General features: G+C 38.9%; 1 protein-coding gene across 5 annotated transcripts in view; it reads right to left on the bottom strand.

The window, feature by feature from the left end:
* rps6kal (ribosomal protein S6 kinase a, like) overlaps positions 1-26072 on the bottom strand; it is a 121614-nt gene that overhangs the window by 37030 nt on the left and 58512 nt on the right. For 4 of the 5 annotated variants that reach the window (XM_048544249.1, XM_048544251.1, XM_048544250.2 and 1 more), the window contains exons 2-10: positions 23766-23882; positions 18916-18997; positions 17083-17163; positions 8893-8972; positions 8267-8373; positions 7881-7918; positions 3683-3825; positions 2780-2850; positions 312-400 (exon numbers count right to left, since the gene is read on the bottom strand). In XM_048544249.1, coding sequence (XP_048400206.1) covers positions 312-400; positions 2780-2850; positions 3683-3825; positions 7881-7918; positions 8267-8373; positions 8893-8972; positions 17083-17163; positions 18916-18997; positions 23766-23882 — 808 coding nt within the window. Of the gene's footprint in view, positions 1-311; positions 401-2779; positions 2851-3682; positions 3826-7880; positions 7919-8266; positions 8374-8892; positions 8973-17082; positions 17164-18915; positions 18998-23765; positions 23883-26072 lie in introns of those variants that run through there. The other variant, XM_048544252.2, reaches the window with a different exon arrangement.

The following is a 26072-nucleotide window of genomic DNA, read 5'->3' as shown; positions in this document are numbered from 1 at the left end:
CCTAAACAAATTTAGAATGTATTTGCACTTGGGACACTGCAAATATCAAAAAGTGAATGACCTCCTTAACATTATTGAACAAGAAACAGTAAACATTACACTTATAGAAAACAAACGAAATTTAATCTAAAAAACTATTTCCAGGTTACAGTTAGCCAACATCGTAAATAGGCATGCAAGTAAGAATTCCAATTTGACTTTATTCTCATTGCCAATAGGCTTTCATTAACTATCAAATATGCATTCATTCAAATTGGAAACAATAACTTCAAAAAAGAGAAGAATGATTATTTTAAAACATGAAGCAGTACCTAGTCTGTTCCCAGGATTTCTCTTGAATAACATTCTGAGAAGACCTTGAGCTTCTGGACTAAGAAACTGAGGCATTCCTAATTTCGCCCTAAGAAAAAGCAAATCAATTCATTAAAATAAAACTAAGAACTTTGGATGCTGAAAATCTGAACAAAAACAGAAATTACTTGAGAAACTCAGCAGGTCTGACAACGTGGTGGAGACAAAGCAGAGCTAATGTTTCAGGTCCAATGATGTTTCTGATTAGATTACCTACAGTGTGGAAACAGGCCCTTCAGCCCAACAAGTCCATACCACCCCTTGGAGCACCCCACCCAGACCCATCCCCCGATAACCCACACACCCCTGAACACTACAGGCAACTTTAGCACAGCCAATCCACCTAGCCTGCACATCTTTGGACTGTGGGAGAAAACCAAAGCACCCAGAGAAAACCCACACTTCTGTCATAGGAAAGAGAAAGTGAAACTGGAACGTGTGTAAAAACGACTTACGAGGATGTTACCAAGCCTAGTAGGCCTGATTTATGGGCAGAGGTTGGCCAGGATAGGACTTTATTCCTTGGAACATAGGAGAATGACGGGTGGCGCTATTGAGATGTACAAAATCGCACTGATAGGATGAATGCATATATTCTTTTTCCCAGGGATGGGAAATTGAAAACTAGAGGGCACAGGTTTAAGGTGAGAGGGGATAGATTTAAGGAGGAACCGAGGGGCAACTTTTTCACGCAGATCATGGTGTGTATATGGATTGGGCTGCTGGAGAAAGTAGTTGAGACAGGTACAATAGCACATTTAAAGAAAACATTTGGATAGGTACATGGATGAGAAGGGTTTAGAAGGATATGGACCTAACGCAGGCAATTGGAACTAGCTGAGTGGGCACCTTGGTCAGCATGGACCAGTTTGGGCGGAAGGTCCTGTTTCCACGCCGTATTACTCTATGACTCTAAATCAATTCATTATTTTACTTGTATGATACAAACTGCATACTAACACAGGCCAGTCATTTTATAATTTTTACTGAGCATACAGTATTTAACCTGCTTTTTTTTTTATTTTCTTGACAATTCCCAATTCGAGCATGATAGCCAGGGTAGACTCAAATGCCCTATAGCATTCTCATAAGTGAACTTTATTCAGATGCAGAATATCAATGGCATAAACTTGCCACAGCATGACACAGGAACCCTGATTACCATAAATATTTTGATGGTAAATCCTTACAACAGAGATCAAAGTGGCCATTATGAAAATGATTGAATGATCATTCGATTTTATTCCTTTGAAATATTTTAGGGCTGAACTTTCATTTCCCTTCTTTTACCTCTTAAAATGCAAGCTTTGTGGTCATTTCCTAATGTGGAAACTCTCAAGAATAATTTCAATTGACTATTAAGTAGATATAGCAGATATAAAACTAACCAGGATTATTTCTAAACACGTTTGAAGTAACGATGTTCGAATATTTGGTCTCATGTTCAACACTGTTATGCATTAACAATGTGGAATTGCACATATATCTAATCGAATGAACCCGTGCTATCAACACAAAAGAAAAGACAAAATTAAACCAGTTTACATTATAAACAGCAGGCAGTAGTGATTGATTTTCACACTGCAATCTCAATTTGTGTTTTCCGATGAAATATGCAATTTGCTGCAATTTAAATTTGTTTATGGCATGAGCTGTAATCCTTAATTAAATGTGTGTTGCAATCACTCTTGGTATCTATTATTCTCCATTTAAGTTAGACACCTCCATCTACTTCTGACAGATTGAATTGAGTATGTGAAGCAATTCACGAGAGCATGTGGGATCACAGAGCATCAGTTGTAAAGTCATACTTTAGGACTTTCCAGCTTTCAAAACTGGTGTAATGGTGTTTGTCTTTACTATGAGTATTAATACCATATACGTTAAATTAAAAACATCCAAACAGTCAAAATACCCCCATGAATTGAAGTCAAACTTGTAACTTAGAAGTTTGTTCATTGAAACTGCTGCATGGGCTTGCATTTTATCCAGCTTGCTTCTATTAACTGCATTTAGATAACTTTGAATCTAACTACAGAAAACAACAGGCCACTGCCAAACTAAAAATAAATCTAAGACCGATATTTTTCATAGTTTTGACTGCAAGTGTTCATGTTAAAACTGAATAAGGAGTAAATAGAAGAAATAAGCAAAACAGAACGTACAAATGCCAAAAATGGGAATGGAAATTGGAAAACTATTTTATTTTCCCTAATTCTGATGGATTGAATGAATTGGCACATCCATTACAGGCTTATACTTGAACTGAACATTTATACAAGTTGTCCAAAGTCTAGTATATTTTCCTATAATCTCAAAAAAGGTCACAACAGGAGCTTCCACAAGGTGATCAAGTTAACAAATGTGAAACTTCCTGCAAACTATTACAAGATTATAAAGTGCATGACAGTACATTTAACAAACTTACTTCAGTATCATGTTCATTGTTTCATTCCTGTCTTTACCTTGAAATGGCAATGTACCAGTAAGCATCTCAAACTGAAAGTGAATGAGAATTAAGATGTTACTAAAGCAAAATTGGGCCTAATACTTGTTAAGTACATAGTTTCCTCTAAAATCAGTAACAGTATGATAACTAATGCATAACATTCAAATAACTAACGTTAACTAGGTATCAGCATTATATATGTATATTTAAAAATTTAAGATTTATACTTAATGAAGACAAAAATTTGAAAGGGTGCAAATCAGGAACATTTACAAATCAATGGTGCAGTATAAAGACAAGATGCAGCTGATGACTAATAGGTCAGTTCTGTCTTGATAGAAATAGAAAATAATTGAAATATTTTAAAATGACTTGGCACTCCAAATTCAACACTGCTGTGAAACAGTTTCTGCTTGGCCACAAAACTAAAGCTGGAACATAAAGATGGTTATAACTCCTTGGGGCTCTCAGGACTGGGAATCTGTGAACTCTGGTTGTGAACTCCAAAAAGCCAGGAATTCTACACTAGAGCCCTTAGCTTAGAGTAAACATGGTTTTCAGAAGTTCAAGCCTCCAACTGAAATTCCTATAAAAGAACATACTTAAACCACCACATGGATGTTTGAGTGTGGCGTTGACAATGACTTTCAGAATTACATGCTGAGAGCAACCTCGAGGTGCTTACGTAGCCAAGCTCTCCATAGTTAATAACCATAGAGCATTTAATTCCCTATGCAGGACAAGAGCATACCACAAAATTTAGGCATAAATGCACATTGGAACCAAACTGAAAATTCTACACTCGGGTGCAGTCACTTTCACAAACTAGGATATGAAGCAGAAAAAAAAATCAAAACTGGGCAGGCAAAATCTCAGACATACCATAAGAACACCAAATGACCACCAATCTGCACTCTGTGTGTGACCTCGCCTGTTTACTACTTCTGGTGCCATGTACTCCACAGTACCACAGAATGAGTATGCCTTCTTTTCTTGGTCAACTGATTCTTTACTGAGCCCAAAATCTATAAATAAGAGTCACGTCAAAATTGTGAACACTACGTAAGTAAGCAATCACTTTAAAGCACAACTGATTAAACATATGTTACTAAAATAGCCATGCAAATGCGCATATAGTTTGACAAGATTGTTGTAGGGATAAGTAGGGAGGGGAAGGAATGAAATCCGGAAGCATATTGTATATTTCCTGGATTAACACCAAAAAGTAAGATACAGAACAGCTCTTTTTTTGTAAACATACACAAGTTTCACCTTGTGAAATCTGCAGAAATGAATGAATATCAATACCGAATAGTCAGATTATTAACTGTCTAGAGTTGATATTTGAATCTGCCCCACCAACAAAACAACATACTAGATTTTATTCTAATTAGTGACCAGCAGAATACAATATTCAAGGCCAAAGCTTAATAGCTGGAATTCCCATTTAAGCGTGAATAGAAATTTTTTGATGTTATTTTCCATAACATTATCTGAGCCAGTCTGCTAAATGGTACAAAAAGGTACACAAAGGCAAAATGAAGGAAGATAATGAATCACAGCAACCACCTTAAGATAACTGTAGAGTTTTTATGAAAGAGACCTAAAAGGATAAGGACAGCAGATGCATGGAACATGAACACCTGCCAGTCCCCCTTCCAAGTGACACATGAACTTAAATTGGAAGTATATCACCATTCCTGGAGCAAAATACTGGAATTCCCAACCTAAACAGCATTGTTGATGAACCTCTAACTACATGGACTGCATCAGTTCAAGAAGGCTGTTGACCATCAGCTAATCAGGGGAAAGTCAAGATAGGCGATAAATAATGGACTAACCAGTAATGCTCATAGCTCATAAACAAATTAAAATCTATCATCAAATCATACAGAAGAATAGAAGAGGCCCTTCAGCCCGTCAGGGCTGGACCACCAAAAACTGACTTCGAAGTACATTTGTCCCACTTTCCAGTACTAGGCCCATAGCCTTGAATGTCATGACACATCAAGTGCTCATCCAAATAATTTTTGAAGGTGTTGAGATTTCGCACCTCAACTACCCTTCCAGGCAGTGTATTCCAGACCCTGACTAGCTTCTAGGCAGGAATATTTTTCCTTAAATCCCCTCAAAACCTCTTGGCATTCACATTAAAATTACATCTCCTAGTTATTAACCTTGTTCATTCCGCTCAATCTTATAAACCTCTATCCCAGTCCTTCGTCAACTTTCACTACTCTAAAGAAATCAACTCAAGCTTATCCAGCCTCTCTTTACAGGTGAAATACTCCATCCCAAGCAATTTCTTGGTGAATCCCCATTGACAGCCTTCTAGCGCAATCACATGCTTCCTATAGCATGATGATCAGAACTGCACACAGTGCTCAAGCTGCTGCCTAAATCAACCTTCTGTACAGCGCAACTTGACCTGACTACATTTATAATCTATGCCACGACAGATAAAAGCAAGCATCCAATATGCCCTAACTACCCCATTCACCTGTCCTGCCACCTTCAGGGATATATGGACAAATACCGCAATTTTCCCTCCATTCCTCAGAGTTTCACAGCCTCTTACCATTCAATGAGTACTCTCTTGCTGCATCTTCCCATGTGCATCACCTCACATTTATTAGGGTTAGTTCCCATCAGCTACTGAACTGCCCTTCTGACCAATCAATTATCGTCCAGTAACCCAACACTTTGCTCTGTGCTGTCAACTACCCAGCTAATCTTTGTCATCACAAATTTATGTCTTCTTCCGCCCACCCAACCCTTCAACACATTCTCATCTATATCATTTATGAATATCATTAATACTAAGGGACCCAGCACTGTTCTCTGTGGTACACCACTGCACACCGGATTCCAGTCACATAAACAGTCTGCTACCAGCAACTTCTGTCTCCTGTGAATAGCCCAAATTACTCTGGATTTAATGAACTTTTTACCTGCTTTATCAGTTTCCCATGTGGACCCTTATCAAAGGTCTTGTTGAAATCAATATTAACTTTTCAACTGCCTGAACCTTCCAGGTACTCTTCCAGGCTGTACCCTACCCTGCCCCTCAGGTGATCAAATGGAAGAGGAAGAAAAACAGTAAATGGCAGGGCACTTTGAAGCATTGATACAGAGAGGGATCTTGGGGTGCAAATCCATAACTACCTGAAAGTGACAAAGGTGGTGTATGGTATGCTTTGGTCAGTGCTTTGAGTATCTGAGTTGGCAAGTCATGTTGCAACTGTATTAGAGTTTAGTTTGGCCACATTTGAAGCATTGTGTACAGCTATGGTCGTCACATCATGGGTAGATGTGGATGCCTTGGAGAGGGTGCAAAAGATACTCACCAGGATGTTGCCTAGATTGGAGTGCATTAGCTGTAAGAAGAGGTTGGACAAACTTGGGTTGCTTTCATTTGAGCCAAGGCTGAGGGGCAACCTAATAGGAGTAATAAAATTATGAAAGGTGTGGGTAGGGTGGATAATCAAATTATCTGATTATCCACCCTACCCACACCTTTCCTAATTTCCCAGGGTGAAAGGGGCACAGATTTAAGGTGGGAGGGGAAAATTTTAAAGGAGATGTGGAAAGTAAGTTTTTCTTTTGCAGTGTGTGCTCAGTAGCTGGAACGCAGTGCTAGGGAGGTGGAAACAGATACAACAGCAATGTTTAAGAGACATTTAGACAGACCAATGAACTTTTACAAAGTTGAATCAATTAAAGAATCCTTTTTAAAAAAAATAAAAATTCTGTTTGTGTAGAGTCCTAATTTCTTAAAACAGTTACAATTTTATTTTAGAAAGTCATTTTGTACTGCAAATTTTACTTACATTTTGGACAATGATTTTGATAATGTATTTCCATGGTGACATGTCTTATTAACACCATCAGTTTGACCATGGCTGGATCCCAACTAGTATGAAACAAAGTGAACTGCAAACCTAACTTCAGGTCACAAAAAAGCCACTTGCCACAATGCCAGTTTTTGGTGGCTCAGTGGTTAGCACTGCTACCGCAGTGCCAGAGTCCTAGGTTCAACTCTAGCCTTGGGCAATTGTCTGTGTGGAGTTTGTACATTCTCATGTCTGCACGCGTTTCCTCTGGGTGGGCTGGTTTCCTCCCAGAATCCAAAGATGTACAGGTTAGGTGGATCGGCCATCTAAATTGTCCACAAAGTCCAGGGGTGTACAAGTTGGCTGGATTTGCCACTGTAAATACAAGGTCATCGGATACAGTTTGGGGGGGGGGGGGGGGCAGTGCACTGTCTGGGTACGCTGCTGTTTGGAGGGTTGGTGTGGACTTGATGGGCCAAGTGGCCTGCGCTTTTACTGTTATGATTCTATGTAAAAAAGAAGGGAATTGGAGTGGTCTATCAAACGAGGACTAATCCATGACAAGTACAATTCCAGTATTTTGAAGTCAAATGAAGGCCAAACAGATGACAGACACAGGCTCTTCAGATCTTTAAAGTTCTTAAATTACTCAAGAGAACTTTTAATAAGATAGAAACACAGTGATCATTCTTCAACCATTCACTTTTAAGCTAGGGCTCGAGGTTGACTATGCAAAATGAACAAAGATTAATTACATGATTTTGTAGTCAATACAGTTATTTTCAGTTGACAGACTGTGAATGTTTTTAAACTCACTTATTTAAATGAATTAATCTAATAGAAGATGCTGCTTTATTCATTATTTACTGAATGAAGTGATCATCATTACATCAGTAATGAATGAAACTAAGCAGTAAGCTAACCATCAAATGTTACGCTTACGGCAGATCTCTTTTTTTTGGCAGTTGACAGGACTTCATTCAGCATTTGTCAGTTAGCCCTTTGACTAAAAGGCAACAAATATTTCCACAATTTTGCACACAAAAATGTTTTGGCTTGAATTAAACTACCTGAGCAAGATAGTCTCAGAACAGCAAACTTTGCCATTATATTTGCAAGTCCAAGCAAATTCCAAGTCTGTTTTTCATTAAAAGTCATAGAATTATATTAAAGATTATTAAAACAACCTTGTTCATACATAAAATAATTATCTATACAGTTAATTCACGGGTGGTGAATGTACCTACCTGTTAACTTGATATGTCCTCCTTCATCAAGTAAAATGCTGAAATTAAAATTCACATTCTCCAATGTATGTACATAAGTTTGAATGAATTCTTACAAAAATTCTTTACAATTATTTGAATAATTATAAATAAAATTGAGCATTTGCTTTTAAAGAATACACAGTAATTTATGTATTTTTCTGTATCACTCAAAATATTTTCAGCACAAATTTTCAAAAGGTATTATAAAAATTCTGTAAAATAAGGTTAATATAGAATTCAACTAATCAGCAATGTAATTATAGCATTTAAGAAAATGATTAACTATTAAAGATTATAATTTAAATATTCATAAAATGCATAATGATAAATATGTAAATTAATCCAGAAGAAAATAAAAGATTTACTTTTCTGGCTTTAGATCTCTGTACACTATTCCCAAACTGTGTAGATGATCCAAAGCAAGGGCCAATTCTGCGAGGTAGAACTTGACATCTTCCTCAGTAAACATGACCTATATGAAGAACTGTATTGTTTTATCAATTTCTATGACTTCAGTACATCAAACTGCACAATCATGTTTTTGCAAGTTTTGATTTTGAAGAGAAATTCCTTTTTTCCCCCTAATTCCAGACCAACTGTAAAAAGCATGGATAAGCAATTTATTGACAATGCTACAAGCACAAAAAAAATCAAGCTAAACAAACTCCAGTAACTGAAGGACTAGGGAGACAGCAGTATTGTGACCAAAACGAATTAAACAAAACTAAATTTAAAAATCCTATATTTTTGTTTGAGACAGTTTCAAATTACAATTGATGGCAAATTAAGAATAAAGAAAATTATTTTGATATCCTTCCTTTTATTAGATCTGTTATATTGTGGGCACTTGCAATTTACTCCCTCTCCCTGATGACAAATTTAGCAAGTCATGATGACTGTCAGCATGTTTTACTTTCTTTGATCATTTTCTTTCAAACTTGATTTTACAATGACATAAACAATCACCTGAAAATGATATCTGATATCTTACCTCTTTGGATAAGCGTGTAAATACATCCCCTCCCCTGAGGAAATCCAAAATTAGATAAAGTTTCCCTTCAGTCTGAAAGGCTGAAGCACAAATTAATAAAATGAGTGTAAAAGTGTAATTTTTGGAATCATACTATATTAGCAACAGGTTGAAAACTTAAGCTTAAACCTGTGTTGCTTGAATACACGGAGCACCAGATATAATCTACAGACTGCAAAAGTTTATAGCAGCACAAAACGATTGAAAAATGTGAGAATTGGGAGACTCAAACATCTAAACACTGGGTTCACTATAAAAGAGTCATTACCACAAAGCACCATTCATGACCTCATCACCTCAGGGGACCTCCCACCCACAGCCTCCAACCTCATTGTTCCCCAACCCCGCACGGCCCGTTTCTATCTCCTTCCCAAAATCCACAAACCTGCCTGCCCTGGTCGACCCATCGTCTCAGCCTGCTCCTGCCCCACCGAACTCATCTCCACCTATCTGGACTCCATTTTCTCCCCTTTGGTCCAGGAACTCCCCACCTATGTCCGTGACACCACCCACGCCCTCCACCTCCTCCAGGACTTCCAATTCCCTGGCCCCCAACACCTCATATTCACCATGGACGTCCAGTCCCTGTACACCTGCATTCCGCATGGAGATGGCCTCAAGGCCCTCCGCTTCTTCCTGTCCCGCAGGCCCGACCAGGCCCCCTCCACCGACACTCTCATCCGCCTAGCGGAACTCGTCCTCACACTCAACAACTTCTCTTTTGACTCCTCCCACTTCCTACAGACTAAGGGGGTGGCCATGGGCACCCGCATGGGCCCCAGCTATGCCTGCCTCTTTGTAGGTTACGTGGAACAGTCCATCTTCCGCACCTACACAGGCCCCAAACCCCACCTCTTCCTCCGGTACATTGATGACTGTATCGGCGCCGCCTCTTGCTCCCCAGAGGAGCTCGAACAGTTCATCCACTTCACCAACACCTTCCACCCCAACCTTCAGTTCACCTGGGCCATCTCCAGCACATCCCTCACCTTCCTGGACCTCTCAGTCTCCATCTCAGGCAATCAGCTTGTAACTGATGTCCATTACAAGCCCACCGACTCCCACAGCTACCTAGAATACACCTCCTCCCACCCACCCTCCTGCAAAAATTCCATCCCCTATTCCCAATTCCTCCGCCTCCGCCGCATCTGCTCCCACGATAAGACATTCCACTCCCGCACATCCCAGATGTCCAAGTTCTTTAAGGACCGCAACTTCCCCCCCACGGTGATTGAGAACGCCCTTGACCGCGTCTCCCGCATTTCCCGCGACACATCCCTCACACCCCGCCCCCGCCACAACCGCCCCAAGAGGATCCCCCTCGTTCTCACACACCACCCTACCAACCTCCGGATACAACGCATTATCCTCCGACACTTCCGCCATTTACAATCCGACCCCACCACCCAAGACATTTTTCCATCCCCACCCCTGTCTGCTTTCCGGAGAGACCACTCTCTCCGTGACTCCCTTGTTCGCTCCACACTGCCCTCCAACCCCACCACACCCGGCACCTTCCCCTGCAACCGCAGGAAATGCTACACTTGTCCCCACACCTCCTCCCTCACCCCCATCCCAGGCCCCAAGATGACATTCCACATTAAGCAGAGGTTCACCTGCACATCTGCCAATGTGGTATACTGCATCCACTGTACCCGGTGCGGCTTTCTCTACATTGGGGAAACCAAGCGGAGGCTTGGGGACCGCTTTGCAGAACACCTCCGCTCAGTTCGCAACAAACAACTGCACCTCCCAGTCGCAAACCATTTCCACTCCCCCTCCCATTCTCTTGATGACATGTCCATCATGGGCCTCCTGCACTGCCACAATGATGCCACCCGAAGGTTGCAGGAACAGCAACTCATATTCCGCCTGGGAACCCTGCAGCCATATGGTATCAATGTGGACTTCACCAGTTTCAAAATCTCCCCTTCCCCCACTGCATCCCTCAACCAGCCCAGCTCATCCCCTCCCCCCACTGCACCACACAACCAGCCCAGCTCTTCCCCCCCACCCACTGCATCCCAAAACCAGTCCAACCTGTCTCTGCCTCCCTAACCGGTTCTTCCTCTCACCCATCCCTTCCTCCCACCCCAAGCCGCACCCCCAGCTACCTACTAACCTCATCCCACCTCCTTGACCTGTCCGTCTTCCCTGGACTGACCTATCCCCTCCCTACCTCCCCACCTACACCCTCTCCACCTATCTTCTTTACTCTCCATCTTCGGTCCGCCTCCCCCTCTCTCCCTATTTATTCCAGTTCCCTCCCCCCATCCCCCTCTCTGATGAAGGGTCTAGGCCCGAAACGTCAGCTTTTGTGCTCCTGAGATGCTGCTTGGCCTGCTGTGTTCATCCAGCCTCACATTTTATTATCTTGGAATCTCCAGCATCTGCAGTTCCCATTATCTCTATTACCACAAAGCAAATGGTTTTCTACACAAAGGAAAATGCAGGCACTGCATTAGATTCTGAGTGATTAATCAAAAAAAAATTCTATTTTGCAAGAGTGGTATCAATCTAATGATGTAAACAGCATTGTATGGAGGTAGAAGAACACAGCAGGGCCAGCAGCATCATAGGAGCAGGAAAGTTGACATTTCGGGTCAGCAACCTTCGTCAGAAATGGGGAGAGAGAAGGAAGCTGGAAATAAATAGACAGAGGAGGGGTAGGGCTGGGGTAGGTAAGTGGGATGGTGATAGCTGGGTGCAGGTAGGGAGTGGTGGGGATTAGTCAGTGGGATAGGTGGGGTGGATAGGTGGGAGAGAAGATGGACAGATTGTGTCAGGTCAAGGTGGTGGGGATGAGAGGGAGGATCTGACATGGGATGAGGCCAGGGGTAGAGGTTTTAAAACTGGTGAATTCCATGTTTGGGTCATCGGGCTGTAGGCTTCTGAGATGGAATATGAGGTGTTGCTTCTCCAGTTTGTGGGTGGTGTCATCATGACATTGAGGGAGGCCCAGGATGGACATGTTACAGGTCAGTAGGTGCCTCCTTCAGTGTACAAAAGCTTTCGCTTTGCGGTAATGACTCTTCTACTGACTCCAGTGTTTGCACGTCTGAGTGTCCAATTCTCTCATTTTTCAATCTTTCTTCAGACCTGAAACGACAACTTTCCTGCTCCTTTGATGCTGTGTGGCCTACTGTGATTCTCCAGTTCTATACTGTGTTTTCTCTGACTTCAGCATCTGCAGTTCTTGCTATCTCTATGTAAACAGAAGTCCAAGAGTGCAGCTTGTGACGGAATGTAAATTTGGGAGCTTAGATATCTAACCCTCAACCTCACTGTCTTCTTTCTATCAATACATTCCGGCTAACTCCCCTGCAAGAATGGCTTCCAGTACCACATCACCATGGTCAGTTTGTTCATTCACTCTATGCCACTGCGTACATCCATACAGGCTCTAAGAACCTTAAATCTGTTAGATAATTGCTGGAGCGCTGGCACCAGCACTGGAGAAAGTAGAAGCTGTGCTTATTGATAATGGGCTGACATCTGAGCTGTGCAAAGAACAGCGTCTGGAAAAAAAATTACGAGAGCAAGGGATAGGTTATTGAACTAAGTAGTGAGGGGAAGCAATCAAGTAAGTGGAGATGTGGCATATAAATAGAAACAAAAAAATAATAAAGCAGGAGAACAATTTAGGAACATACTGGAATATGACAGGAAGTGACAAAACATACAAATCTAAGAGAGCATTAACAGATGAAGGACTGACTGTAAGAAATGTAAGAGCTAAGTATCTGAATGTATACATTTGTTTCAGAAGACATGAATGTTGGCACAAATGGATAAATATGCATGGCCTGATGAGCATTAGCAACGTGGCTGTAAATGACAAAGTGTGGGATCTGAATGTTCATGGGGTATTTTACCAATACATAGGTGGTGGGGTAGCTCTGTTAATTAAGTACCTTGGCATCTCTACAGTGTGGAAGCAGGTCCTTCGGCCCAGTAAGTGCACACTGACCCTCAGACATTCCACCCAGAATCATGCCCCGATAACCCACCTAATCTACATATTCCTGAACACTATGGCTAATCCATCTAGCCTACGCATTTCTGGACTCTAGGAGGAAACTCACACAGACATGGGAAGTCCGTGCAAGCTCCACACGGATAGCTACCCAAGGTTAGAATCGAACCAGGGTCTCTGGCGCTGTATGGCACCAGTGCTAGCCACTGAGACACCGTGCCACCCATAAGATGTTATTCATTCACTACTAAAAGATGGTCTGAATGCGAAACATTAATTTGGAGAATCAGTTTAGGTGGAGTTCAGAAATAGCGTGGCAAAGAGATTAGTAATAAGACTGTCAGACATAACAGCATAAATAGATCATTCAGTCCATTGAGCCTGGTCCTCTATTCACAGAGATGTTGGCTGATCTGATAATCCCCAATTCAATTTGCCAGCCATTTTTCTATAATCCTCAATGTTCTTACTGATTGAAAATCTGTCTTTCTCAGCCTTGAACATACTAAATAACTCAGCCTCAACTGGTATCTGCAATAAATAATTCCAAAGACTCACTTAGAGGCAATTTCTCTTCATTTCTCTCCTGACTGGATGACCCTATTCTCCAAATAAATTCCCTCTTGTCCTACACTCTCCCACAAAGGGAAACAACCCTTCTCCTTTCAAGTCCCTGAAGAATTTTATACATTTCAATAGGTCTCTCAATATTCTAAACTTTAATGAATGCAGGTCCAATCTATTCAACCTCACCTCATAAGAAAATATTTCATTTCCAAAATCAGCCTAGTGAATCTTCTCTGGACTGCCTCCAATGCCAGTACATCTTTCCTTAGATAAAGGGGCCAAAACTGTTCTCAGTTTCCAGGTGCCTACTTACATTGATGAATTGAGCAACAATTAAGTAACTAACTACTCAGGAAAAGTCAGACATTAAATCAAAATGTCTGGCCTAACTCTTAGGGAGCTATGAAACTGACCTCAACTTATCACACACTAAGACAGTTTACTGTGATTTCAATGAACCAAAGAATTGCTGTCACTTACTTTGCTAAATCGAAACAGGTGCAACGTCTGCACATTTTTATTTTGTTTACAAAGAATGAGAATATGTGCTAACATGTACAGCTGCAGTGCATGTACGTATGCCACTCTGCCAAAGTGACGTATAATTCTAAATTGATTGTCAATGTAACTCCTAGTTCTATGCCTCCTGTTCTTTGCACACACATTATACTGCTTTAAAATTAACAAAACCAGCAACAGTAATTTTCTAGTATATTCTGTGGGGCGATTATTGGGTGATTATTTCACAAAAATTTATCTGGTTTAAATTTAAACAAAGCTTAATATTTAACATCAATAATCTCACTGATGTATTCTCTGCGGCAATGCCTCTATGATTCACTGTCCACTTACCATCCAACCAGCATAATCTTCTTGTACAGTATAAAAATTTATGCCCCTTTATTATTCTTCTAAATGTCCTGATGAGAAATCTGTGCAGGCTATTCCAAGTCAACAACCAATCTTTTCAATGCCACTACTGATTCTACCCTGAATAATTATTTCTAGAAGTTTGCCTAACTGGTTAAACTAACTGGTGTGAAATTGCTGGGATCATTTTGCAACCTTTCTTCAAAGAGGCCCATAATGATTGTAGTTCTCTCTAGTCTTCTGTCATCTCTCCAGAGTCTAGGGAAGACTGAAAGATTGCAGCTAATGGCTCCACAATTTCTACCTTCACTTCCTTCAAAATCCTAGGACGCATCTCGTCTGGTCAAGGTCCCATGTCGACTTTTAAGTACGAACAATCTATCCAAAACTTCTTCCTTATTTATTCTTTGGTCTATTCTTCTTCTTGCAAACTATCTTTACCCTAATACATGTTGTGATTTATGGTAATCTGTTTGTAGGTACCAAGCTTAGGGTACAAACGACCTGATGGAAACAAATTTCTTCAGATAAAACATAGTAATTCTTTCCATAATTGGGCTATGTCAAACAAAGGAAAATAAGGGGACAGCGTTTCCAGAGTGTAATAGAAGAGATTGTGCTACTTTCAAGCGATATTTCTTAATGAAGTTTCTCTCCAGCTAAATTTCCATATTGCCAGATGCAAAATTTGCCAGAAATCATAATTGGGCTATATTTTGCAGTTTCTTTCTTTAGACTTTACTTTGCAATATTCATCAATATAAGAATGGTAACTTTGATTAATACAACTGAACATGGGCTTCACACAAAAATGAGTATTTTTAATCACAGTGTTGTCACGACCTGTAAGTAATTTAAAGATAAATTCCTGAAAATTACTTAAAAAGAACCACATAATTTTTTGGTTCTATTGCAGTACACTTGTCAGCTTTAGTAAGTTCAAAATAACGTTCGAAAATTTTAAAATTGTGCCTATTAATGTCCTGTGGCCAAAAGAACCAGCTTGATTTTAAAGCTGTCTTGAAGGGCTGTTGTTAACCACTGCAGTTAGTGAAATTCCACATGGCAATCAATTTATTTTGGAGATGAGCCCAGATTTCTAGGTGAGGTCAGCTTCCACAGATTTTAAACTAGAATAAAAGATAACAAACATTATTTGCACTTCTTAGTTATAATGTCCCCATCTTTTCTGAGTTATACTGTGAAAAAAACTGGTCAACCAGCTTCAGTTAATTAAATGCGGGTGTGTTTGGAATTAGAGGTCTTGAGAATTCAGCAGCACATCCTTGAACAGCCAATTATTCACCAGAGGGAAGTGATAAAAAGCCAAAGTTCCTGTAATTGTCCAAAGGCAATACCATTTTCTTCCTATCTTATTTTGACTACTTACTTTCTCAAAATTCATATTATAAATCATTAACTTAATTAACAACAGGAGCATAGGCAAATTAATTCTTCCCCTTCAGTTACATTTCCAGCAGCAACCACTAAACCTTTTTCTTTCTGTATTTGAACTTCCTTGCTCCCCGCCTTGTTCAATTCTCTGTTTGTTACACTACATTGCTATGTTAGGGGATTTTTGCTGCATCACACAAATGCATGGATGACTATTTTCAGCATTGAAAAAGTACTGTTTCAAATATGAGATTTAGAACTTTGTTATGCTTTGAGACGGTCTTTAATCTGGGACAAAACGGAAAGTTAAAATGTGACCTGTTGAAAAATCTACTAATAACAGTAAGAGTCCATTAAAAATTAAAAGGAGGCCTCAGTTGTTTTTCAGGACAAAAGGTGTAGATTATTCAAGCTCAAAGACATTGACACAGGCATCTGTGTTTTCAGTGGTCAGACTGCTAGTTTCCAAAGTCCAGAGAAGGTACCAATGACAGTTTGTGAAGTGCCATGCTGCAGACTCTCTATTTGCTTCAAAGACACAAGTAAATTGGGATCTTTATGATAGCTAAGAAGTATTTATATCTGAATACAAGGCCCATATCATCCACATCAAATAGAAATGGACTTTGAGAGGATAAGAATTTCTCAAGATATTCCTGAAATTCAGACAAGTTAGTTAGTCTGTCAGGATCCAGGAGAGTGAAGAGACAGCCAACAGCTGAAAACATCCATGGTTCAGGCATGCAGGAATGTAGTTAGGAGATAGCACTCAGACTGAAAATATCAAAAGCACAAGTATTTGCCTACCTTGTGCTAACAGGAGAATTTCCAGACAAAACATTTACTGTGAAAGACAACCCTGGGACTAGATGTTGCCAGGCCGCAAAGGGAAGAATCTAAAGTAAATCCTCAGGAGCTAATAACTTTGGACTGGGTCCAGGAAAGTCTGAATGATGACTTAAGCGACAGCATACCTGTGAATTGTTATTTTTCTCTGTTTGGTAGCTTTGCAGGTATAAACACACAACAGTATTGAGCTAATGATTATTATAGCAAAAATCTCAAAATGTGAAACTTTTCGTATCATATTTGCAACTATCAGCTGAAAGTTCAAGTTTCTTCAAGATAGCAGCCTCTACAAGTACTCTGTTTGTAAAATATTGGCTTACATAATACCTTAAAGTACACTACTATAATTGAAAATGGAAGTACTGAATCTATTATATTGTGTAAAATACAACAGGCAACCTTAATCAAAATAATTATTATAATTAAAATAACCTTACTCAAAAGTAACTTAGAAGTATAAAATTAATTTAACAGGAGTCAAATTTAGTACTTGCCATAGTGTAATTTAACTATAAATGGATGATTTACTTCAACTAGAATATCTCGTTCCATTTTTGTTCGGACACGATCCCGCACTGAAAATGTAAAATACGTGCAGTCATTGAAAACAAATACAGCAAGTTCATAGAGTTGTCAAAATCACATGGGACTTGAGCATTCCTTCAACCTGTGCCAATCTTAGTTCTTCAATGAGTGTTGGCTGCATGAAGCTAACTACCCTGCCCTTTGCAAAGAGAAAATAGAATATACAGAGATTAAAAAAAGTAAAAAAGTAAACATGGAACATTAATTCTTTGTGACTTTGTTCAATTTTGGCTTCTTACTTAGGAATACACAACCCAAAACAATTTACCTGAAAACTTGAATCTATTATCAATTAAAACTAAAGCAAAATTCTGTAGATGCCAGAAAAAGGAAACGCTTTTAAAAATGCAGTAAATACTCAAGTCAAACAGTATCAACAGACAGAGAAATCGTCATTATTGTCATAAGACAAACCGAGTTACTGGTAATGGTAACCTACCTGTCACTTGGTTGTAAACCTGCTTTCTCGGAATTAAGTCAGATATTTCTCTAGATTTTCTTTTCCATTATGGAGGGTACAAAATTATAATATTCAAACTAACCTGGTGGACAACTTCTGAAAGCTTACAGTTGGACAACTTGGAACAGCACAAGTGTGGATGGGAGTATCAAGAAACAAACTTTGGGGGGATCTTATAGAAACATATAAAATTATGAAGAGAACAGATAAAATAGAAGTAGAGACAATGTTTCCCTTGGCAGGTGAAGCTAGGACAAGAGGGCATAGCCTCAAGATTAGAGGAAGCAAATTTAGCACTGAACTGAGAAGGAACTTCTTCACCCAGAGGGCTGTTAATCTATGGAATTCCTTGCCCAGTGAAGTAGTTGACGCTATTTCAATAAACATTTTTAAAGCTAGGATAGTTTCTTTTTGAACAATAAAGGAATTAAGGGATATTGTGAGAGCATGGGTAAGTGGATCTGAGTCCATAAAAAGATCAGCCATGATCTTATTGAATGGCGGAGCAGGTTCCAACGGCCAGACGGCCTACTCCTGCTCCTGGTTCTTATGTTCTTAAACCCTTCCCAAAACATCCAGGGTGCTTAATTTCTGGCATATCAAGCTTGCTTACTTCCAAAGGAAAATGGCACTTCACTAATTTACCTAAAGCAGTGGGTACATTTGTTACCAAATCTGCAAGCAGAGATCTGAAAACCTTGCCAGTTCAGATTCCCACACTAAATGAGTGATATAACATTTATAGCCAAGACTGAAACAATGTCAGTGGTGTCAAATGTTTATTAGAAGTAGCTGAGCTAAACCATCTGTCAGTTGCCATCTGTTAGAATTCACTTCTCACAGGTCACTGGGTTAGATGCAAAATGCACTATTGCTCTTTTATTTGAATTTTATGAATGACCAGTTAGTTAAACCTGCTGAAAGCTAAAGGCCTCTTTACAAAATCAACAAAGCATTATTTTCTCAAAGATTTTTTTAACATGGTCAAATATTAAGGATATAAAATACATTAAGGCCCATTCGTTTAAGATTAGAATTCAAACCAGGATAAAGCATGGTGGACAAAAAGGCAACAAATGCTCAGAAAATACTCAGTTAAAATAATTAACCTGAACTATAAACTTTCTCTCTCTGCCTGACCTCAGTATTTCCAGCGTTTACTGTTTTATTATGGCTTTTCAGCATTTTGATTTTGTATTTTAAAAATGTGTTCTTCTTCCTTCTTCATTCAGAATGAACACTTAAAAGTAAAACTTGAAAGAAGAAATTAAAATACACTTGCCTTTTAGCGTGGCTTTCTTCAATACCTTCATTGCATACAACTGTCCAGCATCAGGGCCAACTGCCTTTCTAACCAGAAAGACCTGATTACAAAAATTTGCGAAGGGAAAAAGTTATAATTTTGATGAAGTATCTGGACCAATTATCAAGAATTATCAACTGGTCAAATAAAGTACAGGACTTGGCTTCCTAATCTCTTGCACCATACAGCAACCAAAATTTAGTGATCACAATCTTGAAATCCACTGAAAAAGCCTGCTTTTTGGATGTATTCCAAATTGCCATTGCCCTTAGGATGGGAAGAGTGCTTCCTCAATTCATTCCTTAAAGACTAGACACTAACTTTAAAGCTATCACATTCTTATTTTCAATGCATCTCATCAAAGGAAACACTCCCTTTGAATTTATTCATTGGGGTGACAATTCAAGAAGCAGCAGCAGCTAACCCCTTAAACAAAATGGATGGAAAAGAGGAGGGACCATTAATCCAATTCAAAGCACAGCTTTCCATTGGTCTACTGAATTACTTTCTGCATCTGCTCATAATATTTTAATGGCCAACGTACCTTGTCCTCCAAGCCTTACTGAACATCCAGTTTGCAGTTTCTCACCAACTGGCAGGTGTTTTGTTTGATGTACTCACAGATTCAAAGAGATGGACAAATTTGCCTACATTTAAATACATTTGCCAGAAATTTTGTCAATAAACATAACTGAATGAAATCTCTTCATAATGTTAGGCTTCCATCTACACTATTTATAACGCTACATATCCTTGTATCAATAGCAAATTTGGGTAAGTGACTTTCTATTCTATTATCTAAGTTGTTAATGAACACTGAGGTGAATAGCTCAAGCCCCAAAATGGATAGAGGAACATTATCAGTCATAGCCTAACAATTACAGAACTTTCTCATTAATCTTACTGTATCGGTCATTCATTGTTCAGCTAGTTTCCAAATGAAAGCAATAATTTACACTTGAGAGAGAAATAAACAAAATGTCATGTCTGAAGAAGCAATGTGCAAGGAAAGTTAAGTGGAGCATGAACACCATTTGGGTTTCCTTGTGCATTGTAAATACATGCAATATTTCTTTATAACCGAAGCAGAACTTGAAGACTAATAAATTTTATCAGAATTTCTTTTTCTTTCCACCGGGTGCATTAAATCTGTGGCACTTTTCACAGCATTGTTAGTGCACTGTTCTATTCAAAAGCATGTGAATTGCAAAAAAAAAGTTTTTTGTAAGAAATGTCCTATCAAAACAAGACAAAGTCCATCTCTTCCTGTTCTGTTTCTAAGACATTGATTTTTGAATCACTGCAACCCGGTGACATTTAACAGTTGCACAACAGTTTTCAGCCTGAAATTGAGGTATTTCTCAGTATGGCTTCTAGTCCCACTCAGTTCAGCAATAAAAAAATTAAAACCTCTGTTGATGCTTGCAGTCGTTAATTCAAGTAGCAATGCTGTTCTTTCACGATGAGCAGACAGTAAAACATTTTAACGTGAATGCACCATGAAAGGCCAGATTAGCACTAGCATGGCAATGATCACAGTGAATCAGAACATCCTTTATTTGACAATACTGTTACGATCCCAGCTGACGATATTACTGAACGAGTCAAGTTCCAGACCGAAATCGGATTTCATGCATCATATGTTTTTGTTTTTATTTAGCCAGGTCTTTAACTGAAACAAAAACATACACTGCTGCAGAACAGGTTTTAAAAATAAGAGAGAACTTCATTATGCAAAACAAAAGATGAAATAATAAAACAAGTTACTTTCATATCATAATTTGAAGGAGCTTAACCTACAGTAAAAATACAATCTCCCATCTATCCCAAACAGTCCTACATGTATGCAAAACACAAATTTAGAGCGAATGTGTTGATTAACATACTTTAGAAGGGAAATGGCATTACTTTTGATCAAATGAGAGTTTTGGTAACTCGAGGTTTTTGTGGGTGTGTGGGTGGGGAGGAGCCTCTTAAGGTTAACAAAACTGGGGTAAAAGGCCTTAAATTACATCCTGGAATATGAACAAGCAGATGTTCAAAGTGTTTCTCTGAAATTGCATTCATTATATTTAAAAGAAACATAAACCCATTTGTTTAAATTTGGTAAATGATTTAATCAACACAGCACCAAGAAAATTTTCACATGGATGAAATAAAAGTTGAAATTCGAGCATTCTGTGTTTTATCTTCAGGACCTGTTATTTTTACTTCTGAAGCTCACTGCTGCCCAGAAATACAGTCAGTTAGTTTACTTTTCATGTTTGAATGTCAAAAGTACTGTACACAATTGCCTCAATAGATGCATTTACAATTCATTTGTTTACAATGTGTTCCAATAAAATCTAAGTTTAAAGGTTTGAAACATTCACGTGCCCTAAAATGTGATCTACAAATTTATTCAAATATAGCTAATCATGGCTTCAAAACATGCAATCAGAATTTGTCAATTGCTCATAAATTTTCAACTAAACCAGAGGAATGCATATTCAGTCAAACTTCAGAGCTGAGAAATCAACCAACCCGAATGGAATGTTAATTACCACTTAGAAAGAAAGAAAATCAATGATTTCAGAAAATGTTTTAAAAAGTATTACGGATTCGAAATCAAGAGCATGAACAACTACTAGTTAAATATGCTAATAGATGTCTTGCAAAACAGGTTTCTTGAAGAAACAGTTGAGCCATTCAAGCATAGAATATGCTAATTTCAATTTCCAGTTTGAAAATTAGCTGACATCAGGTGAAAGGCTCCTGATGTTTAGCCCACATTCCCTACAAATAGATAAACATCAGGTCAGGTTTGGTTGAGAGGACATCATCCTTTCAAGGTTGAATAATTGCAGACGTGCAGAATCAAGTGTGCACATAGAACATAATAGCACAGTACAGGCCCTTCAGCCCTCAATGTTGTGCTGACCTGTCATACCAATCTGAAGCCCATCTAACCTACACTATTCCAGGTACGTCCATATGCTTCTCCAAAGACGACTTAAACGTACTTAAAGTTGGCGAAACTACGGCTGTTGCAGGCAAAGCGTTCCATTCCCTTACTACTCTGAGTAAAGAAACTACCTCTGACATCTGTCTGAATGAATACTGGCCACCTTGGCCAGCTATCAGATCCCAGCAAGGAATAAAGTCCTTTAAATAGGAAAGAACCCAATGAAAAAATTGGTGAGGGAAAGAAAACAGGAGTGATGTTGGTTTTTACGACGATGGTCAGCATAAGAATGTTCTGGCTCTGTAAATACGGAGATTAGGTCTTCAAAGATCAAAACAAATAATTCAAGTTGTGAGTAAAGTTAAACTTCTGGACATTTGTTTCAGGCACATTTGGTTCCCAGGGCCGAGAAGTAGTAGACGGAGTTTAATTTAGATAAATGTGAAGTGCTAGATTTTGGAAAGGCAAATCAAAGCAGCACTCATACACTTAATGGTAAGGTCCTGGTGAGGGTTGCTGAACAAAGAAACCATGGAGTCCAGGTTCATAGTTCCTTGAAAGTGGAGTCGCAGGTAGATAGGATAATGAAGGTGGTGCTTGGTATGCTTCCCCTTATTGGTCAGTGCATTGAATGTAGGAGTTGGGAGGTCACGTTGTGGCTCCACGGGACATCGGTTAGGCCACTATTGGAACGCTGTGTGCAATTCTGGTCTCCCGGCTTTAGGAAGGAGGCTGTGAAACTCAGAAGTGTTCAGAAAAGATTTCCAAGGATGTTGCCAGGGTTGGAGGGTTTTATAGGGAGAGGCTAAATAGACTGGGGCTATTTTCCCTGGAGTGTCAGAGGTTGAGGTGTGACCTTATAGAGATTTATAAAATCATGAGGAGCATGGATAGAGCAAAAAGATGAAGTCTTTTCCCCAGGGTAGGGGAGTCCAAAATTAGAAGACATCGGTCATTAAGATGAGAAGGGGAAGACTTAACAGAGGCCTAAGGAGCAACGTTTTCACGCAGAGGGTGATGCCTTTATGGAACAAGCTGCCAGAGGAAGTGGTGGAGGCTGGAACAATCTCAACATTTAAAAGGCATTTGAATAGGTAAACGAATAGGAAGGGTTTAAAGGGACGTGGGCCAAACGCAGGCAAATCAGACTAGATTTATTTAAGATATCTAGTCGATAAGAACAAGTTGGACCAAGGCTCTGTTTCTGTGCTGCATATCTCTATGATTCCCTAGTGGCTACTCATGAAAAATTTAGACAGTGTATCTGGACTATTTGAGCAAGAATGCACTGTGATTGATTCTAATTTAGTTTTCAATGTCTTCTACTGTACATACTTCAAAACGTTATTTCCTGTCCATGAAAAATAGAAGCCCTTGATAATTTCTGCCTTCAGGAGTCCAGGAATAGAGGACAAATACAGAGCTTTCTCTCTTTCCCCCACCATCCTCAACTAAGACTGACCAGATCAAGAATAAAACCTCTTAATCTCCGCTCTAACTTCAGAAAAGCAAACACACCTACCCATTCTTTTCGAATATCACTTCCGCTGTACATGATTCACTAATTGGTCATGTTTCTCAGATATTTTTGACACAAGACCAGTTTATAGACTAAGGTAACCATAGCAATTGGACATCAGTTAATTTAGTCCGCACTGGATAACCCACAACAAATTCTGATTTGCAGCAAAAGAAAACACGAACACACCAGCAAAGACTGAATCAGAGAAAAAATTATCCTTTGTAACAAGATGTTCACATTCAAAAATATATGCAAACTTAGAGGATCAGATGAACAAATGAATTTGAATTCCTGCCTGTTAAACAAAGAGTGGTCAATTTTTTCTCAACAACCTGCTGTCACCAAAACAGCAATTACACTGACCTTTCCAAAAGATCCCTGGCCAAGAACCTTCAGCAATTCAAATTGGGTGGGATCAGCCTTCTCACAACCTTCCTTCACATGATGTGTGATTGCAATCTCCTTGAATCTTCCTTCATCCTGCAGACACAAAGTTTAGAAAACACAGCTCTATAATCGAACATCAAGCAACCGATTACGGTATTTTAATTAAAATAATCTCACAGCAATCAAGTGTAATAGGCTAACTTCCTTAATATTTTTCTTTGGTTACTACAAAGAATGGTCAGAAAGTGGGGAGCATTTTTAGAAGCACCTTGGAAAATGAGTTAGAGAAAAACACAAGTAAAGCCCTGGCTAAAATTGAATTCAGTATCCTCAGATGAAAACAGGAGGCAAGTCACTCTGCATGACTACTCCTGATCATAGTCCACTGAATCACCTAATGGACAGTGCACATCTAACATGAGCTGATGCTTGGTTAATTCCTCAAGACCATTCCAATGCCCTCCACAGTCAAATAATCCAGCACTCTCATCTGAGGTTTCTTACATACAAGGAATATTATACAGCAACATTGAACGAAAGTGGAACAAAATTTAAACTGGGAACATGAATGCATAGATTTATAAAGCATGCCCGCCTGCCCGCCCTTCCTAATACAACTGTATTTTATCCAACTTGTGGCTCCTGTTTCGAGACCTCAAATCCAAATCGATTTAATCGGGTCCATCTGAGGCAAGTTCAAATACCACTGGAAAGCAGACAACAGTACCGCAGGCAAATAGATACAGAGGTGTGATGTGCAATTAACGGTAAATTAGAGAAAAATGTTTTGAAGAACTGGAATGTCAGATCATACAACATAATTTAATCATCTTGTTGCTTCTTGGTTGGATTGATCTTAAATCAAAAACAAATTGCTAAATGTAAAATAGAACAAAGGAAATCAACTGGAAACAGCTACATGAAAATATTTTACATACGATTTAGCCACTTAGACTGGTCCAATTATCTACTCGTGCTGTATTAATTACAATTGACTTAACATACGCATAATAAATGATTTTGTTGGACCAGTTACATGCGGTATTCCTGAGATTATAAAAGGCTTTCTAAACAAACAATTTATTTCACAAAAATGAAGAGAGCAGTCACTTTCTTTTCCTCTTCTGAAGCTATGTATTACAGAAAATATGAAGGCAGAACCATTCAAACAGATTTAAGTTTGCATAGCGCATCAACATAAACAAAATTTTGTTATATAATGGCAAACACTGTGTATGAAATGTATTTCTCATAGCAAATTAAATTGAACAAACTGGGAGTTGATCTGAAAAAGGATTCATGACTCAAACTTGAAAATAAAGACACACCGTTCTGTTCAATTTGCCAAAACACCCACACTGCAACCCACTCCAAGCCTAAAGCCGACATGTACAATTATTAACAGAGTATTTCAGTTACAAGAATCCATAATGCAAACAAAAATCTGGACTTTTTGAAAGAAATAAATCTTAATTTACAACTGATTTTCTGAACTGCTGCATATGGCTATCTGTGTAATTTATCTTACTTACACCGAATTTTACAGCACTGAAACTGGCCATTGTGTCAGACTGGTCTATCGGTGTTGATGCTTCACCTAAGATTCCTGCCACCCTGCTCCGTTTCAGTTCATCAACATATCCTCCTACTCATTACTCCCTCATTTACAGTACTGGTCTAGCTTCCTTTTAAGTGCCCTGGAAATTTGTAGCGAAGGTAAATTGCATCATTGAGCAAATTAAGTTGTTATCTGACAATTTCATTCTTGAAAGATTTTAACACATATGAAGCAACATTACTAAATCTGTGCTACTAAAAATGAACTAGCAACTAGTTTTTATACTTAAAGTATTGGACATAAATTATTAACAGAAATTAGAAACTTTTCAAATCTCCAATAAAGGTGTACTTACAATGTTTAATACAGCTCCTAATAAATTGTTAGTTCAGCTACTCATACTTCCTGCTACATTCAAACAGGGAATGCTTTGAACTATTACCAAGTGTAACCCCCTACGTATACATTTTAAATAGGTTCAACTGAATTGCCATTGCAATAAGGTTTTGCAGTTTCAGTGTTATAGAGCCCTTTCGAGGTCCAAACTGAAATCCATAAAAGTTGTGACAATCAGAAGATGGGAATAACAAGTGTGGCAGTTCTTAGATACAACATGGTTTGTTCTGGTGCCACTTGGTGTACTAAAACAATGAGTATTTAGTTAATCAACAAGTGCAGCAACTGAGCTGAAGAAATCAGCAGATACTTGGGTGTAATTTTGATAA

The sequence above is a fragment of the Stegostoma tigrinum genome, chromosome 15, assembly GCF_030684315.1.
Source record: "Stegostoma tigrinum isolate sSteTig4 chromosome 15, sSteTig4.hap1, whole genome shotgun sequence".
Classification (NCBI taxonomy): Eukaryota; Metazoa; Chordata; class Chondrichthyes; order Orectolobiformes; family Stegostomatidae; genus Stegostoma; species Stegostoma tigrinum.
The sequence above is the reverse complement of the archived record's forward strand: the minus strand, read 5'-3'. Positions and strand labels throughout refer to the sequence as shown.